Source organism: Plutella xylostella, chromosome 26 (assembly GCF_932276165.1).
Source record: "Plutella xylostella chromosome 26, ilPluXylo3.1, whole genome shotgun sequence".
NCBI lineage: Eukaryota > Metazoa > Arthropoda > Insecta > Lepidoptera > Plutellidae > Plutella > Plutella xylostella.
Genome location: NC_064006.1, coordinates 2,739,475 through 2,754,176, shown reverse-complemented (window position 1 = coordinate 2,754,176; position 14,702 = coordinate 2,739,475). Strand labels below are relative to the sequence as shown.

Genomic DNA, 14,702 nt, shown 5'->3' with positions numbered 1-14,702 from the left:
TCATGATGATAAATTAAAATGCTGTTTAATGGGTGTTTAAATTAGAATTTTACAGATTTATAGCGAACTGACAGCGTTTAGCATGTGTCTAAATTAAAACGTTGTTTAATGGGTGTTTGAATCAAATTTTGACAGTTTTTAAAGTGTTTAACAGCCAACTGATAGCGTTTAGCAGGTGTCTAAATTAAAACGTTGTTTAATGGGTTTTTAAATCGAAATTTAACAGATTTATAGCCAACTAACAGCGTTTAGCATGTGTCTAAGTTTTGAACGATTTTCCTTTGAAAACCGGCTAATGACAGTTAATCTATGGATTTGACAGCTGTCACACGGCTCCCACTACATTTTAGACACCTATGTAGTATAATCTACAAGTACAGCAGTCCCGACACGGAGGCGTGCGCCATGACGGCCTCGGCCGCCTGCCTCACGGCCAGGTGTCGGCGCGCGGCGTCCGCCCAGCAGCGCGCCGCCGCCCTGGCGCCGCCCTGCAGCAGGTTCACGTAGCGCAGGGCGTCTGTGACGTTGTTGTGGTCCATGTGGTATCTGTGGAGTAGGTAAATATAAGGGTGAGGCCCCATTTGTACATTGCATGGTCGCTACGTAGTTTTGCCATATATTTTTTATGACAGTCGCTTTGCAACGAAGCAAAGTAGCGCAACGCACCAATGGAGCCTCAATCTAGCTGTTACGTAGTTTTGCCATATATTTTTTATGACAGTCGCTTTGCAACGAAGCAAAGTAGCGCAACGCACCAATGGAGCCTCAATCTAGCTGTTGTATGTTCCCTATTTCAAGTGGTGACAATTTTATTGTATTGTATTGGAATGTATCAAAATTGCTCGACGCCATTCAGTATTCATTATTGAGGCCAGAACATTCGTTTATAACAGGCAAAATTGTCAAAATTTGAGGCAATGATTTATATTGTAAAAGCAAATAATAATATAATCACCTGGCCCTCTGCATGATGTCGAAGGTGTCCAACTCGGTGAAGTCGGTCGGCTTGTTCTCTAGCTCGTCCGCGGGGATATCGGCCTAGGGTAAAAAAAAAAAAGAATAATTATTATAACGCTAGCAGATAAATAAACAATATAAAAATGGCGGCTGTTACATAAGTGGGATTTTACAGGCCTACAAATAGGGCGATATATTATGACCCATCATGTTCAAAAGAGTTATACACATCAAGATTTCAGTAACAACAGTTTTAAAAGTTTCCCTTTTCTTTGTACGTAAGTCTTTTTCTTCTACATAAGTACGCAAGTAACGTAAGTAACCTAACAGTTAACGTTGCCGTTGTCTCACAAACAAAATGGCGCCTCTAGGGGAAATCATTATGAAACTTTTATTTCAGTTTTAATAAAAATACAAGTTTGCAATGCAACCTATAAAACCTAGAAAAAGGCTACCGAAGAGTTTGGAGTGCAAATTTATCAGTGCTTGTACCTTGGAGAAGAGCAGCTTGGACTGCAGCCACGACAGGAAGTAGACGGGCAGCGTCGCGCCGTCCTTGCCGACTAATGCCACTTTCTTGGCGGTTCTCTCCATCTGTTCAACAATTTTAACTTTATAACGTTAGGTAAATAAACTACAACGTAAGCCTTCACTAAATGAACTTACGTTTAGAACAACTTTTGTTTTACAACTGTTGGAAATTAGTAAAGAACATAAAATATTAAAGGCCTTACCACAAAAACTTAGACACTATTTAACAGGTGTTTACCGCTGTCAAACGCCTACAACATCTGTCAAATTTCGTTACACTTGTTAAACAGTGTTTAAAGTTTTTTGTGGTTGCACAGTAATATTTTTGTCATTGTCAAAAAAATCACTGTGTAACAAAATCAACAGAACAATCTCAAGAGTCACAAATGTTGGTGTAATATACTAATTTCGCAATAACTTGTAAAGTCCGAAAAATCTGACCCAAAGAGGGGTCAAGTTTCTTTATATGTATAAACTCATTACAGTGACATACAAACCTCTTCAAACTTGGTCCTCAATGTCTTCTCAGTGATTACTCCGTTCTTCTCCGCGTCAGGCGGGATTCCTTTCAAGATAGTCACCACTAACTCATCGTCTTTTCCTGAAACAAAAACTGGCATAAGCAGTTTTTCCCGTGATAATAGATCGATTTAGGTTGTTTTGCATTATAGTCGTCATTAGTCTTTGTATGATGATTACATTGCTCACTTCTCACGACTTTCAAAAGTGAAATTAAAATATCAATAACAATTTATATCGTGTAGCCTTACGAGGTTGCCACGAAAGAAGTATTATAATACGGTCGGCCGAGCCGTACTTCATTGGTTAAAAATCGCTACCATTATTTAAAACCAACAAAATTTTGATGCAACTGTCATACTAGACACGGTCGTGACTTGATTAATGGTTAAAGTTAACTGTGGATCAAAAAACGGGCCCTTTGAGAGTTTCCACCGCACGCCGTTACCGTCATGTCACGATCACGAGATGACGGCGCTGAAGTAGCGGTACATACATTATACTTAGCTGCGAGTCTACCGCATATCCGTCACGTCGTCGTTAAGTCATATTAAACTCGGCTTGAAATAATCTCGTTCTCGTGACGTGACAGTGACGGCGTGTGGTGGACAAACGACCTTAGAGTGATGCCGCAGACTAACCAGCCTTCCTCAGTGCGTATAGCTCCACACAATATAGTTCAATCAAGAGAACCGGTCACTCGAACCACTGAGCACGGAGGCTTCAGAGGACTCACCGTGCTTCCTCAGCGCGTCCAGCTCATTAGCCACGTCAGCTTCTTCAGTGTTCCTCTTGGTGGCGGCGAGCAGCGCCTCGGCCCCCGCAGCGACACAGAGAGCCGCGCCCCCCCTCCCCCCGCGCCCCCCACGTGCCCCCCACGCGCCCCCCGCGCGACACAACAAGCTAGCGACTCGAGGGGACAGTACGAGTGACTCGCACACGGTAGCATCGAAGTAGAAGAAAAGGCGGAAGGAAGCTCGCTAACTAAAAACTGAAGCACCGATGGCGGCGATATGAGAGTGTGTAGGTGCGATGTATTGGTTAATGACGGCGGACTGACTTATTTTGAGTGTGAAAGTATGTGTGTCGGGTTGGCGTAACAATGAAATCGAATTACTTAGGGTGCCTCTGTTTTTAGATAGCGAGCTTCCTTCTGCCTTTTTCAATGTTCAATCAAGTGAACCTTCAACTTGAACAGTAGTCTAAAGCCTCCATTTTCAGTAGAAAATGGAGGCTTTAGAGCACTCACCAGCTTTCCTCAGCGCGTCCAGCTCATTAGCCACGTCAGCCTCCTCCGTGTTCCTCTTGGTGGCGGCGAGTAGTGCTTCGGCGGCCGCCCATAGGGATTGGGAGCGTCGCGCCTCGGCCTCGTGGCCCGCGCGCTCTGTGGAGAGATAAATTAGTTGTTTAATCATGTCGGGGTCACCAGTGTTCTTCACACTTCCCAGAGAGGGACAATATTTAGTTGTTTAATCACGTTGGGTGTCACCAGCATTTTTCACACTTCCCAGAGGGACAATATTCCAAAACAGTAAATAATTATATAAAATGTCAGCTTCCCTAACACCCATCCAACGCACAGCCTAAACGTTTAGCCGTTTGTTGTGCGTTGATAAATGACAGTCATTCAGTCAGTTTCTCTTTTTATACAATTATTTAAGCAAGTGGACTACTAATAGAGAATGTTTCAATATGCAGGAATTCTTAACGATTGATTGGAGTCCATTGAGGATATTAAGCTTCACTACCATCTTTCGTTCATCCATTAGCTAGCACGACACCACAAAATCAATACCAACAACTTTACAAAAACAACAAAATTGTTGCAGAATGAACTCACGTTTCAACGTCTGCTCAATGGCCTGCAGTTTACCGGCCATGGCGGCTAATTCCTTCTTGAACGCCACTCGCTCTTCTTGCATCTTCTCTGATAATTGCTTCTGGAACTGGGCCATTATCTGTAAAAAATATAAATGTATATGAGATTGTGTGCTTCATAATACTTCATTATGTTTGTACAAGGTTACCTAATGTTGGGGTGAATGAATGAATGAGTGTATTTCTCCCCTCGCCATTTATAACGTGATGCAATCAATACCAAAGTGTGTTTTTGCTAACCGAATAGTGTAGCGTTCGAGTTTGATGCACAAAGCTTGACCATTTGTGACTTTTTCATTTATTCCATTGTGTTTACACTTCATACCTATAATGTAGCAGTGGCGAAGGGTCCAATCAAAACGATTCCTATCGGCTTCCCTTCTAGATTTACTGATTTGATATTAAATGAAACCTACACCACTGCAATTGGGTGTGAACGAAAAATCATCACAATTTTCCTCTTCATACTACTATTGACAATATTACGTCGCAATTTCGGTAAAATCGCGCAACATTGCATACCCATATCCTCGGCCAAGTCACATGATCCTCTTATCACTAACTCTCTTTATCAATATAATTTCATCATTTGGTCAAGTCGCGTGAACCTGACTGTACGTACCTCGGCCTCCTTCCTCTTGATCCGGTCCTGCATGACCTCTTGGTGCACCTCGTACTGCTTCTTGAGCGCCTCCTTCGTCTGCCGGCTGAACTCCGCCTGGGTCTTGAGTAGCTGGTGGTGAAGAAGAGAGGTTTAGAAGATATAGGGGCTTCCGTAGTATTTCTTTGCTTTAGAAAGTGGTGTCAATTTTAGGGATAAGTAGCATATTATATAGCACTGAGGGATAGTGTAGGTTTATAGTGGTGAAAAAGATTATTTCAAATCGGTTTAGTAGGTATTCTATTCTATTCTATTCTCTGTGGGGGTGTAAGTACCTGCACCTGGCTCTCTCGAGTGGAACCTTTGTGCATATCCCCAAGGTCTAAACTGCCTTCCTAAGCTTTGGACCATTTCCCACCACGCTGGTCCACTGCGGGTTGGTGGGTTCACATATCTAGATGTGCTAGATCTAGATATGCAGGTTTCCTCACGATGTTTTCCTTCACCGTAAGAGCGATGGTATACATTGTACTTAAGTTAAAAGAACTCATTGGTACATGTCAGCGCCGGGATTCGAACCCGCATCTCTTGATTGAGAAGCGGGCGCTCACCCGACTGAGCTACCACCGCTCTTTAGTAGGTACTTTTGGAGTAATAAATACGAACTAAGTTGAATACATTGTAATTAAACATGTAATTCAAAACATTTAGTGGTTCCACGATGCTATTGCTTATGGTGTGGGAGTTTTGGATCAGTAATCAGGCCTTAACCACTCATTTTGGATAGGTATAACCTTAAAACTGGACATACTTTGAAACAAGATAATAGAGAAACGCTTAATTACCGTAATTTGTTGTTCCTTGAACTTGTTCATGAGTTCTTTCTTGTACATGTCTTCGGCTTTCGCTTCGATCAACGCTTTTTCGTCGTGAGCTGAAAATAAAAAATGTTATTTAACGTCTGAAGAAAGCATAACCGATATCCGATTTGATAATGTATATGGATATTGTGGAAGAAAGAAAGGAAGCGTTTGTTGGAATACTTACCTCTATAATCTAGTTATAGGTTTCCTGTATACCTATATTACAATTTTCTATATTTTGTAATAGAACTAAGGTACTTTTTATAAAAGCTCAAAATAGGTAAATGAAACTTACTAGCCAGGGCCCTGTTTAGTTTCAGGTCTCTGATTGTCTGTAATTCCGCTAGCTCGCTTTGCAGGAAGTTGATCTGAAAACAAATATCACTTTAACATCTCTACATATTAAAAGGAATAAATAATATTATTGCTGAAAAGATATTAGACATACTTATTCGACTTATAATATTCATATACCTTAGCAATTTTCATATAGATTTTACATTTTCACCTTCGTGATTAAGCCTTGTCCCTAGTTTATGTCACTGATAAGCGTGCCCCAGACATAAATACATAACATACAGTTATTCTCCTTTCCTTTTCTAACCTAATTCGCCACCTAGCGTTATATACTACCTCTGCGCATTTCAATTCTCGTTTACTCTTCACGGCTTGGCATACTGTATTTGCCGGTCCTAATGTGTATAAATTTGCTCACATTGAATGAATATAAGTTTTTATATATACCTGTCTGAGGGTGTACATGAGCAGTAGATCAGTATCTCCCTTCAGGTCCAGGTGTCTTGCGTCCAGGTCCAGGCCAGGGTATAGCATCTGCAGCTCCGATTTGTATGCTTCTCTAGCTTGTCGGACCTGCGAATGTAGATAAATTATACAGGGTGTTTCAAAATTGGTATAGTAAGCTGAAAGGTCAGCTCGTCATTGTGAACTACTTGTGTTCCACAACTTTTGAAAATACACGATATATGTTAAAATTGTCTCTTCCATCCAAAGGTTGTCAGGTAGAGTTTGCTTTTATCAATAAGGCCGCCTTTTCGTACTACTTTATTTATAAGTTGTATTTTTGAAATATTTTCTTTAATAGTGCAAAATAATGAGTTTTTTATTCTTATCAGTCAAGTGAGTTTTTACTATTTGTAGTACATTATATTCGCGAATGGACCAGCGTGGTGGGAAATGGTCCAAGGTTAGGAATGCAGCAGTTCAGATCTTTAGGATAGATGCACAACGGTTCCCTTCGAATGAGCTAGGTGCAGGCACTAACACTCCTCTTTTTCTCTCACTCTCTCTCTCTCTCCCACTCCCCTTAGCACAGAACCTGTCAGCCACCTCCCCCTGCTCTAAATGGTGTCTAAACCCCGCCTCGGCTGCAGCCAGGTCCGCCCGGAACTGCTTCATGTGGCGCTGCGTCTGGAACACTGTCTCACTCACTCACTCTCTCTCTCTCACACTCACCTTAGCACAGAACCTGTCAGCCACCTCCCCCTGTTCCAACTGGTGTCTAAACCCCGCCTCGGCTGCAGCCAGATCCGCCCGGAACTGCTTCATGTGGCGCTGCGTCTGGAACATTGTCTCACTCACTCACTCTCTCTCTCTCTCACACTCACCTTAGCACAGAACCTGTCAGCCACCTCCCCCTGTTCCAACTGGTGTCTAAACCCCGCCTCGGCTGCAGCCAGATCCGCCCGGAACTGCTTCATGTGGCGCTGCGTCTGGAACACTGTCTCACTCACTCACTCTCTCTCTCTCACACTCACCTTAGCACAGAACCTGTCAGCCACCTCCCCCTGCTCCAACTGGTGCTTGAACCCCGCCTCGGCTGCAGCCAGGTCCGCCCGGAACTGCTTCATGTGGCGCTGCGTCTGGAACACTGTCTCCGGAGGCGCTTCGACGCCCGCTTGGATCATCCGGTCTAGTGTGTCTGGGGGTGGGAGAGAACATTGTGAGACAATGAGTAAGTACCCAGGTACTGTCTGGGGCAAAGAAATCCGAAATAAAATTGCCGATTGCCATGCTACCTGAGGCTGTTTTTAACAGCATGCGGATTTCATCACGCACGCGAGATTACATGCCATTTTCCCGCGTCTCGCGTGCATATTCCATGCGTTACAATGAATACTGGAACGGGTGTAGGGCAATCTCGCGTGCGTGATCAAATCCGCATGCTTTTAAAAACAGCCTGAGGCAGGAGTCTCGAGATTTACACCAATAAATAAAATAACAAAAACACTATTTTCGCATCGCCAAAATGGCTTCAAGCTCAGCAAATATTAGCAAGCACTAAAATTCGCGACTCAGACTTTGTTTTAAACTATGTATTCATAATGAGAAGAGTTAAACTCACCAATAGCGGTCTTGACCTTAGCGCTAGCCTCCTTGGCCACGGCCGCAGCGCTCTCCCTCGCACCGCCGGCCGACGAGAGGGACGCCAGATTCTTCTTGTCATGATGATGATTATGATGATGAACTGAATTTTAGCTCTAAACCATTGACCATAATATTGTAAGGGCGCCTTCAAATTAGTCGCTAATTGTCGCGCGGAAGCAGCGCGGCTGCAGCGCCGCAGCAGCGCTGCTTCCGCGCGACAATTAGCGACTAATTTTAAGGCGCCCTTACTCACCAATAGCGGTCTTGGCCTTAGCGCTACCCTCCTTCTAATATGAGCTCTAAACCATTTACCACAGATTAAAAACTTACCAATAGCGGTCTTGGCCTTAGCGCTGGCCTCCTTGGCCACGGCCGCAGCGCTCTCCCTCGCACCGCCGGCCGACGAGAGGGACGCCAGAGTCTTCTTGTCGGAGTCGTCCACTTTAGATTCGAGGGTCTGGAATTTAAAAACACTTTATTTGAAAGAGTTGAGCCTGTGAGCATTGCCTTTCATATAAAATGCTTCCCTGCACAAAATTGTACTTCAAAAAAAGTTTTTCATGTCAGAGACCTGCCTAAGAACCTGTGTAAATGAGTTCTTGAGTGAAGACCACAAACAGGTGGCCGGTAGTACCTGGATGGTGATGGCATAAAACAGTGTTGATCCTCGGAAGATATCTATGTCCAACAGTGGACGATTACGGGCTGATGATGATGATGATGATTCTGAGACATTATTATTAATATGTAATGTAGTTTAAAATGAATACACACCACCTTTTACTTAAAACACAGCACTAAATACCTATAGATTTATGAAATTCACACTGTATAAGCCATTAAATCTCAGCATTAACATTAAAGATAACAACATACCTTAAACAAAGCCTTATTATAAGCCTCAGCGTGCTTCGTAGCCTCCTTGTACTTGTCTATGGCTAGTTTAGTGTTCTCGTGCATGTCTTGTTCTAGCTCCACCATGTATTTAGTATTATGTATGTAACAGACAGACAGATGGACGGACAACAAAGTGATCCTAAAAGCGTTCCATTTGAGGTACAAAACCCTAAAAATTACGACAACAACATACCTTAAACAAAGCCTTATTATAAGCCTCAGCGTGCTTCGTAGCCTCCTTGTACTTGTCTATGGCTAGCTTAGTGTTCTCGTGCATGTCTTGTTCCAGCTCCACCATGTCTTTAGTGATGCGTGTGGAGGGGCGCGTGACCGGCTCGCATTCTTCCGTCTTGATTATTGTGGCTGGGAAATAAAGGAGAATTGTGTTAAAGTTAGCTTTTATAAGGTACTGGGAATACAGGGATTGGGAGTTTCAGGCTAATACATTACTGTGGCTGGTACAATCATTATCATCAGCCCATGTCTAAGCATTTAAATCAGTCTCCCTTGGTATTTCTGGGATATAAAGTAGATTGTGTCATTCATTCAATCATAAAATGGCAGTAATTGGAAGAGTTGATTATATCACATAGAAGTAAAAGATTGGATTTTTATTGCTACATTTGATTGGTTTTCCCTTTATAATGAGTATGCATAATTAAATTTGACGGTCGAATGGCGTAGTGGTAGTGGCCCTGACTGCTATGCCGAAGGTCCTGGGTTTGATTCCCGGCTGGGGCAGATATTTGTTTAAAGACAGATATTTGTACTCGGGTTTTGATATTTATATCTATCTATGTATTTGTACCATTTGTGTAGATATATCAGCTGTCCGATACCCATAACACAGGCTTTGCCTAGCTTGGCGTCAGATGGCCGTGTGTGAGATGTCCCCACATATTATTATTATAATGGTTACCTGGGGCGGTGATCGCTGGTGGTTCCACCAGCGGCGGCGGCTCGACGTATAACGGCTCCATCTTTTTGGGTGGCACTGTTATGTGAAATCGATATGTTATAGTTAGTTGTGTTAGTTTAAACAAAATGTACATTAAAAGCTGGTTTAATTAACTGAAATTTAATTCTAGCAGTTTATGGCCATTATGTTTGATGAAATTAATATAGTTTTAAAGTTAAATGAAAACTATTATTAGAGGCACACTAATTGTATTATTTATGTTACTGATATGATTTTCTCAGAAGAATATTTATCCAGTTTGTATACTTACAAACATATGGTTTAGATGTAGAGGCCTTTTCAGCCTCCTTTTCCCCACTTTTCTTAATGGCTGGAGGAATTTCAACAGGAGTACCACCATCCTTCCCAAAGATGAACCCTCCAACAAAAGCTGTGGCTTTGTTGAACTGTCGACCGACTACCTGGCCGTAGGATGAGTTCTCTTGGTACACAAATGCTATGAAGTCGTCAGCTGGAGGTGCGTTTGTTGCTAGCCAGTTACGGACTTCTGGGCTTGATCTGAAATGATATAGAGACAACATGTTATTTACAAAGTTTTTGCATACTTTTCAACATGTCAGGTGTCTGTAATACAATCTTGCATGACTGCAAACACCACATATGCACTTAGATTTAGATACCTCATTGTGATTGATATTATGATGTACTTACTATTTCCCTCATTATATTTACAGTGTAATGTGCAATTATTTCCCTAATATTACTTAGTTTTTCAGTAAAATATACAGGACTAACAATGACCACTTCCTCCCAAGAATCTGTATGTAGTGAAAAACTCCAGTATAATACTGCTATTTCCAATAACTTACTTAGCATAAACCACACCAGCACCAGTCAAGACGGTAAGCCCGATGGTGCCCCACAGCAGTTTGTGGGACTTCTTCTTTGGGGGAGCGGAGTTGGAGGCGAACCGCCGCGGGTTCTGCACATAGAGGAGCGCTGCGCATGACCCATCTCCAAATTTCTTTTGGACCTGGAATTATTGTTGTTTGTATGTAATGGTAGATGAAGGAAATATTTATGTAAGGGAGTGTCAATATCTAGTAAGGGGCCGTCCATTAATCACGTGAGGCTCAAAGGGGGGGGCGGTGGGGGTACGGAAAACCTCACGAAACATCACGAGGAGGGAGAGGGGGGTCTCGTTAGGCATCACGTGTATAATTTTTTTCTCAAAAAGGGTAGGGTCTAGGTATTTCTGAACCGAAATTTTGAACGGCGCAAAAATTTTAACGATTTGTAGTATGACCTTGATTGACTCACCCACCGTTGCTAAGCAACGACTCCCAAGCTAAATTTAATTTTCGGTATATTTTTTCTAGTCAAAAATAGCCTTTACATAGACTTCCAAAAAAATACACGTAATCCAGGTGGGGGGAGGGGGGAGGTGGCCCCAAATATCACCAGGGGGGAGGGGGGGGTCAAAAAATGAGAAAAACGACCTCACGTTATTAATGGTCAAGATGTTCGTTATTAATGGATGTTCTAAGGAGTGCAGATTTTTTCTAAATTGTGAGATTGAAAAAATATGTTTAATAATACAAATAAAAAATATTTCGTTCTGAATGCAATTCTTTTTAAACTTATAATCATTGTTTGGACTCTAATCTTGAATGCTTATACAACAGGGACACTTCAAAGCAGCAACCATTTTATTTACTTTTCAATATACACAAGCTTACCACATTTATCTGGCATATCAAACAATATCATCTAAGGTTATAAGTATTTATGACGTACAGCATAGGTGTTATGATTGTTATGTAAGGTTGCTTGGATCATAACATTAGTAGTGTAAGCAGAGATCAGACATGAAGTACAATGAGTACTGAAACTTTAATATTTCAGAGTATTATCTCACTAGAGAAAACCAGCCCATAACTTGGTCAAATCTACGTTGGGGTCAGTTTTCACATACTTCTGTGAATGGTTTGGTTATATATTTTTCTTGAGACTATACACGAGTGAATGATGCAGTGATGCTAGCTAATAATTTTCACTCACCAAAACCAAGTTTGCTTTGGATAACTGGCTAGTAAATTTATACATTTTCGATTAAATTTCGGCGAGAATTTTTACTTGATTTTTTTACCCTGACACGGCTGTGACACCTGTCAGGCTGTCAGCTGTCAGTTATGTCATGCACAGACTACTCATGTCCCATGGCTGTCAGTCAGGCAAGAACGTTATTATTCTTAGGGTTGTTTTAAAGTTAATTTTCGTTTTAGCCGATAAAGAGAGTGAAGTGCAAGTAGAACATTTTTGTATGGCTTCATGGATGGAATATGAGCCAAATATTAAATTATAATAACTTCAGTGTTTGCTGTTGAATCCCTTATTCAAAGTATCGGAGATATTACTTTTGTGCAAAAACACACAGATTAGATTATGTAATAAAAATCTGTCAAAAAATGACAAATCCCTGGAATTTGTTGTGGAATCCCATGGAATCCGAATAAATCTTCATAAAATGTTTCGGCGTGTGATTCCAGGTATTTCAACAGATTCTACAACAATATTCTTTCAATTTCAACCTATTTTATTGTTAACTCTCGCTGACCTAACCAACTTTTAAGTTATCAATTTATTCCGATTTTAGGTTAGGAGTTATATTTACCATAATTTTGGTTTATTTCCAGTCGCACGAGCTATATGGCCGATCACCAACTCATGTCTGAACACCGCCAGGATCATCAGCAATGAGATCAGAGGATACTCAACATTAAAAAGGACCATCACAGCAATTCCCAATAATGGGGTAACAACAGGGTTGCTGTCTACTAACAAACAAATCCTAGACATTAGCCAGAACCTAGCACCCGTGCCAGTGCGAACAGTAACTAAGTTCAGCTTGAAAAGAGGAAAAAGGAAGACCGTAAAAGCGGCACTAAAGAGGTTCTTCCGACTTCATTGGGGAGGCTGGATAAGACCTAAAGTAGGTCGCCACAAGAAAATATGGAAAAAATCTCCCCCTCAACAACGCAGGTTAAGGCAACACATATTGTGCAATGGAACACAGTCAGTAATGTTGGACAAAATGGTCACAAAGTTTTGGAAGAAACCGAAGTATTATGTTGAAGATCCGTATGAACCATACCACACCAGAGAGGAGTTCCATATTACCAGGAAGAAGCCACTTGTTAGACACTGAAACTCTGTAATTTAATATGTAAAATATATTGTAGTTATTATTGCTTCAAGTATTTATTTCAGCCTTTCTATTCTTTATTGGATATCTCATTTGATGAAATCAAATTAAATAGCGAGTTTAGGCTAGGTTCTATTCTCATTAGTCTAAACTTAGGATTTCTGACCTGTAAGCCCAGTGTGGAGGTCTTCCGCATTCCGTCTCCAAACCAAGATCCGCCTGTTCAACGCGTGCGTAAAGACCGTTCTCCTCTACGGTTGCGAAACTTGGAAGAAAACGGTTCAAACCACGAACAAGCTACAGGTTTTCGTAAACAGATGCTTACGCAGTATTCTAGGGATCCGTTGGTTTGACTTTGTCTCCAACGAGGAACTTTGGCGCAGAACACATCAAAAACCTGTAGCAGAAACCGTAAAAGAACGCAAATGGAGATGGATAGGACACGTTCTAAGGCGTACTGAAGACGTCCCAAAGGAAGCGCTGACATGGCACCCCGAGGGCGGTAAACGAAGACTCGGCAGACCGCGAGAGACATGGCAGCGCTCTGTGAAAAAGGAAATGGGCCAGGCGGGGATGTCTTGGGCGGATGTCTCTGAGCTGGCCCAAGATCGTAAAGAATGGCGGCGCTTCACTTCGGCCCTTTGCTCCCCAGCGGAGATTGGGAATAAGTAAGTAAAGTAAGTTATAGACTTCATCAACATGTAGATGTCGCAGCCGGATCGTATAATCCGCCGTATTACATTACGGCTGGCCGCATTACAACACAGGGCCGCTTTGTAATGCGGCGTATCAACGTTTAGCCGGATTGTCATTTCAATACGTTCTTCAATACGGCGGCCCACGTTTAGCCGCATCGTACTACTACTGAATTGTAGGGTAACCATGTCCATACTAAGCATGACATAACAGGTGAAGGAATTTTGTAATCATAATAGAGTAAATATATCATATGGACTTCCAAGTATCAAAATACTGTTCATGGGTACTACTCGGATTGTAGGATCTTCGGAATTATTATTCTTCATCATCAACATCACTTCTGGACGTAGGCCTCTCCCAAAGCACGCCACTGGATGCGACCTTCCGCAAGTCGTCACCCCATCTAGCCTGAGGGCGTCCCACACTACGTTTGCCTCGTCGCAGTCTCTTCAAGATCAAATAACCTTTGCCGGCCACATTTATATTTTTTGACCCAGTAGTATTATCTGGAAATCCGCCGACCAGCAGAATCCATGGTCACTTTAGCTGATTGATGTGCGTTATAACTTTTGAACGTTTTTCACTGTACCGCATTGATCGGAATAGAAATTATTTAATTTCACGTGAAAATTGTTCTTGAAGTACTGTTTACTAGCATATTTAACACGATTTCTTCGTTTTAATCATCATCAAATATCTGTATCCAACGCCATTATTGTTGTTATGTCAAGCAGCGCCACGAGTGTTAAAAATCAAAACTAAAATCTTCCAATGCGGCGGCTAATCTTTCGTCGTATTACATAACGGCCAGCCGTATTGAATGACGTATGATGTCGAATACAATCCGGCGCATTTTCATTCAGCCGTATTCAATACGGCTAAACGTTGATCCGCCGCATTACAAAACGGCCCTGTCTTGTAATGTGGCTAGGCGTCATGTATATATATACGGCGGGTTATACGATCCGGCTGCGACATAGACATAGTCCTATGTCCTATAGTCCTATCCCTAGGATAAAATAGGACTAAAATAATCTGAAACAATATTAAAAATGCCTTCTAACTTGCCCATCCTGGCCAAAACCGTCCTTTAAAAAAAACGCATCTTTCACATATTAACACAGGATTACACAAAACATCGATATAGGTATCTACAGTCGCAATATCTTCGAAAATATATTTTTATTACCTAAAAATCTAATTATTTTATATCCCTAGTATAAATGAACGGACCTCTAGCACTACTGT

At 41.8% G+C, this 14,702-nt stretch overlaps 2 protein-coding genes across 2 annotated transcripts; one reads left to right on the top strand and one right to left on the bottom strand.

The window, feature by feature from the left end:
• Positions 1 to 313: 313 nt before the first annotated feature.
• LOC105390195 (MICOS complex subunit Mic60) lies at positions 314 to 11,656 on the bottom strand. Its single transcript, XM_048630472.1, has 17 exons — positions 11,612 to 11,656; positions 10,420 to 10,583; positions 9,861 to 10,108; positions 9,551 to 9,625; positions 8,825 to 8,994; positions 8,065 to 8,191; positions 7,125 to 7,288; positions 6,094 to 6,219; positions 5,645 to 5,717; positions 5,332 to 5,420; positions 4,508 to 4,618; positions 3,848 to 3,965; positions 3,257 to 3,391; positions 1,986 to 2,089; positions 1,450 to 1,551; positions 956 to 1,038; positions 314 to 546 (listed from the first exon to the last, which is right to left on the bottom strand). Exons 1-17 carry the CDS (start codon positions 11,654 to 11,656, stop codon positions 369 to 371), a joined length of 2,112 nt encoding a protein of 703 aa, XP_048486429.1. The 3' UTR covers positions 314 to 368.
• A 322-nt stretch (positions 11,657 to 11,978) lies between these two features.
• LOC105390194 (39S ribosomal protein L35, mitochondrial) lies at positions 11,979 to 12,802 on the top strand. Its single transcript, XM_011561453.3, has 2 exons — positions 11,979 to 12,099; positions 12,247 to 12,802. The coding sequence occupies exons 1-2, from the start codon at positions 12,078 to 12,080 to the stop codon at positions 12,756 to 12,758; spliced, it is 534 nt and encodes a 177-aa protein (XP_011559755.2). The 5' UTR covers positions 11,979 to 12,077; the 3' UTR covers positions 12,759 to 12,802.
• The last annotated feature ends 1,900 nt before the right edge of the window (positions 12,803 to 14,702 follow it).

What these genes read in the sequence shown, in the direction of transcription:
- LOC105390195 (XM_048630472.1), bottom strand. Translation starts at nt 11,656, where the DNA reads ATGTATAAATTTACTAGCCAGTTATCCAAAGCAAACTTGGTTTTG. An exon ending in TCATGTACACCCTCAGACAG is followed by an intron (nt 5,718 to 6,093) that starts GTATATATAAAA and finishes ATTTGTTTTCAG; the next exon opens with ATCAACTTCCTGCAAAGCGA. An exon ending in CCAAGCTGCTCTTCTCCAAG is followed by an intron (nt 1,039 to 1,449) that starts GTACAAGCACTG and finishes TTTTTACCCTAG; the next exon opens with GCCGATATCCCCGCGGACGA.
- LOC105390194 (XM_011561453.3), top strand. Translation starts at nt 12,078, where the DNA reads ATGTTTCGGCGTGTGATTCCAG. An exon ending in GTTTCGGCGTGTGATTCCAG is followed by an intron (nt 12,100 to 12,246) that starts GTATTTCAACAG and finishes GTTTATTTCCAG; the next exon opens with TCGCACGAGCTATATGGCCG.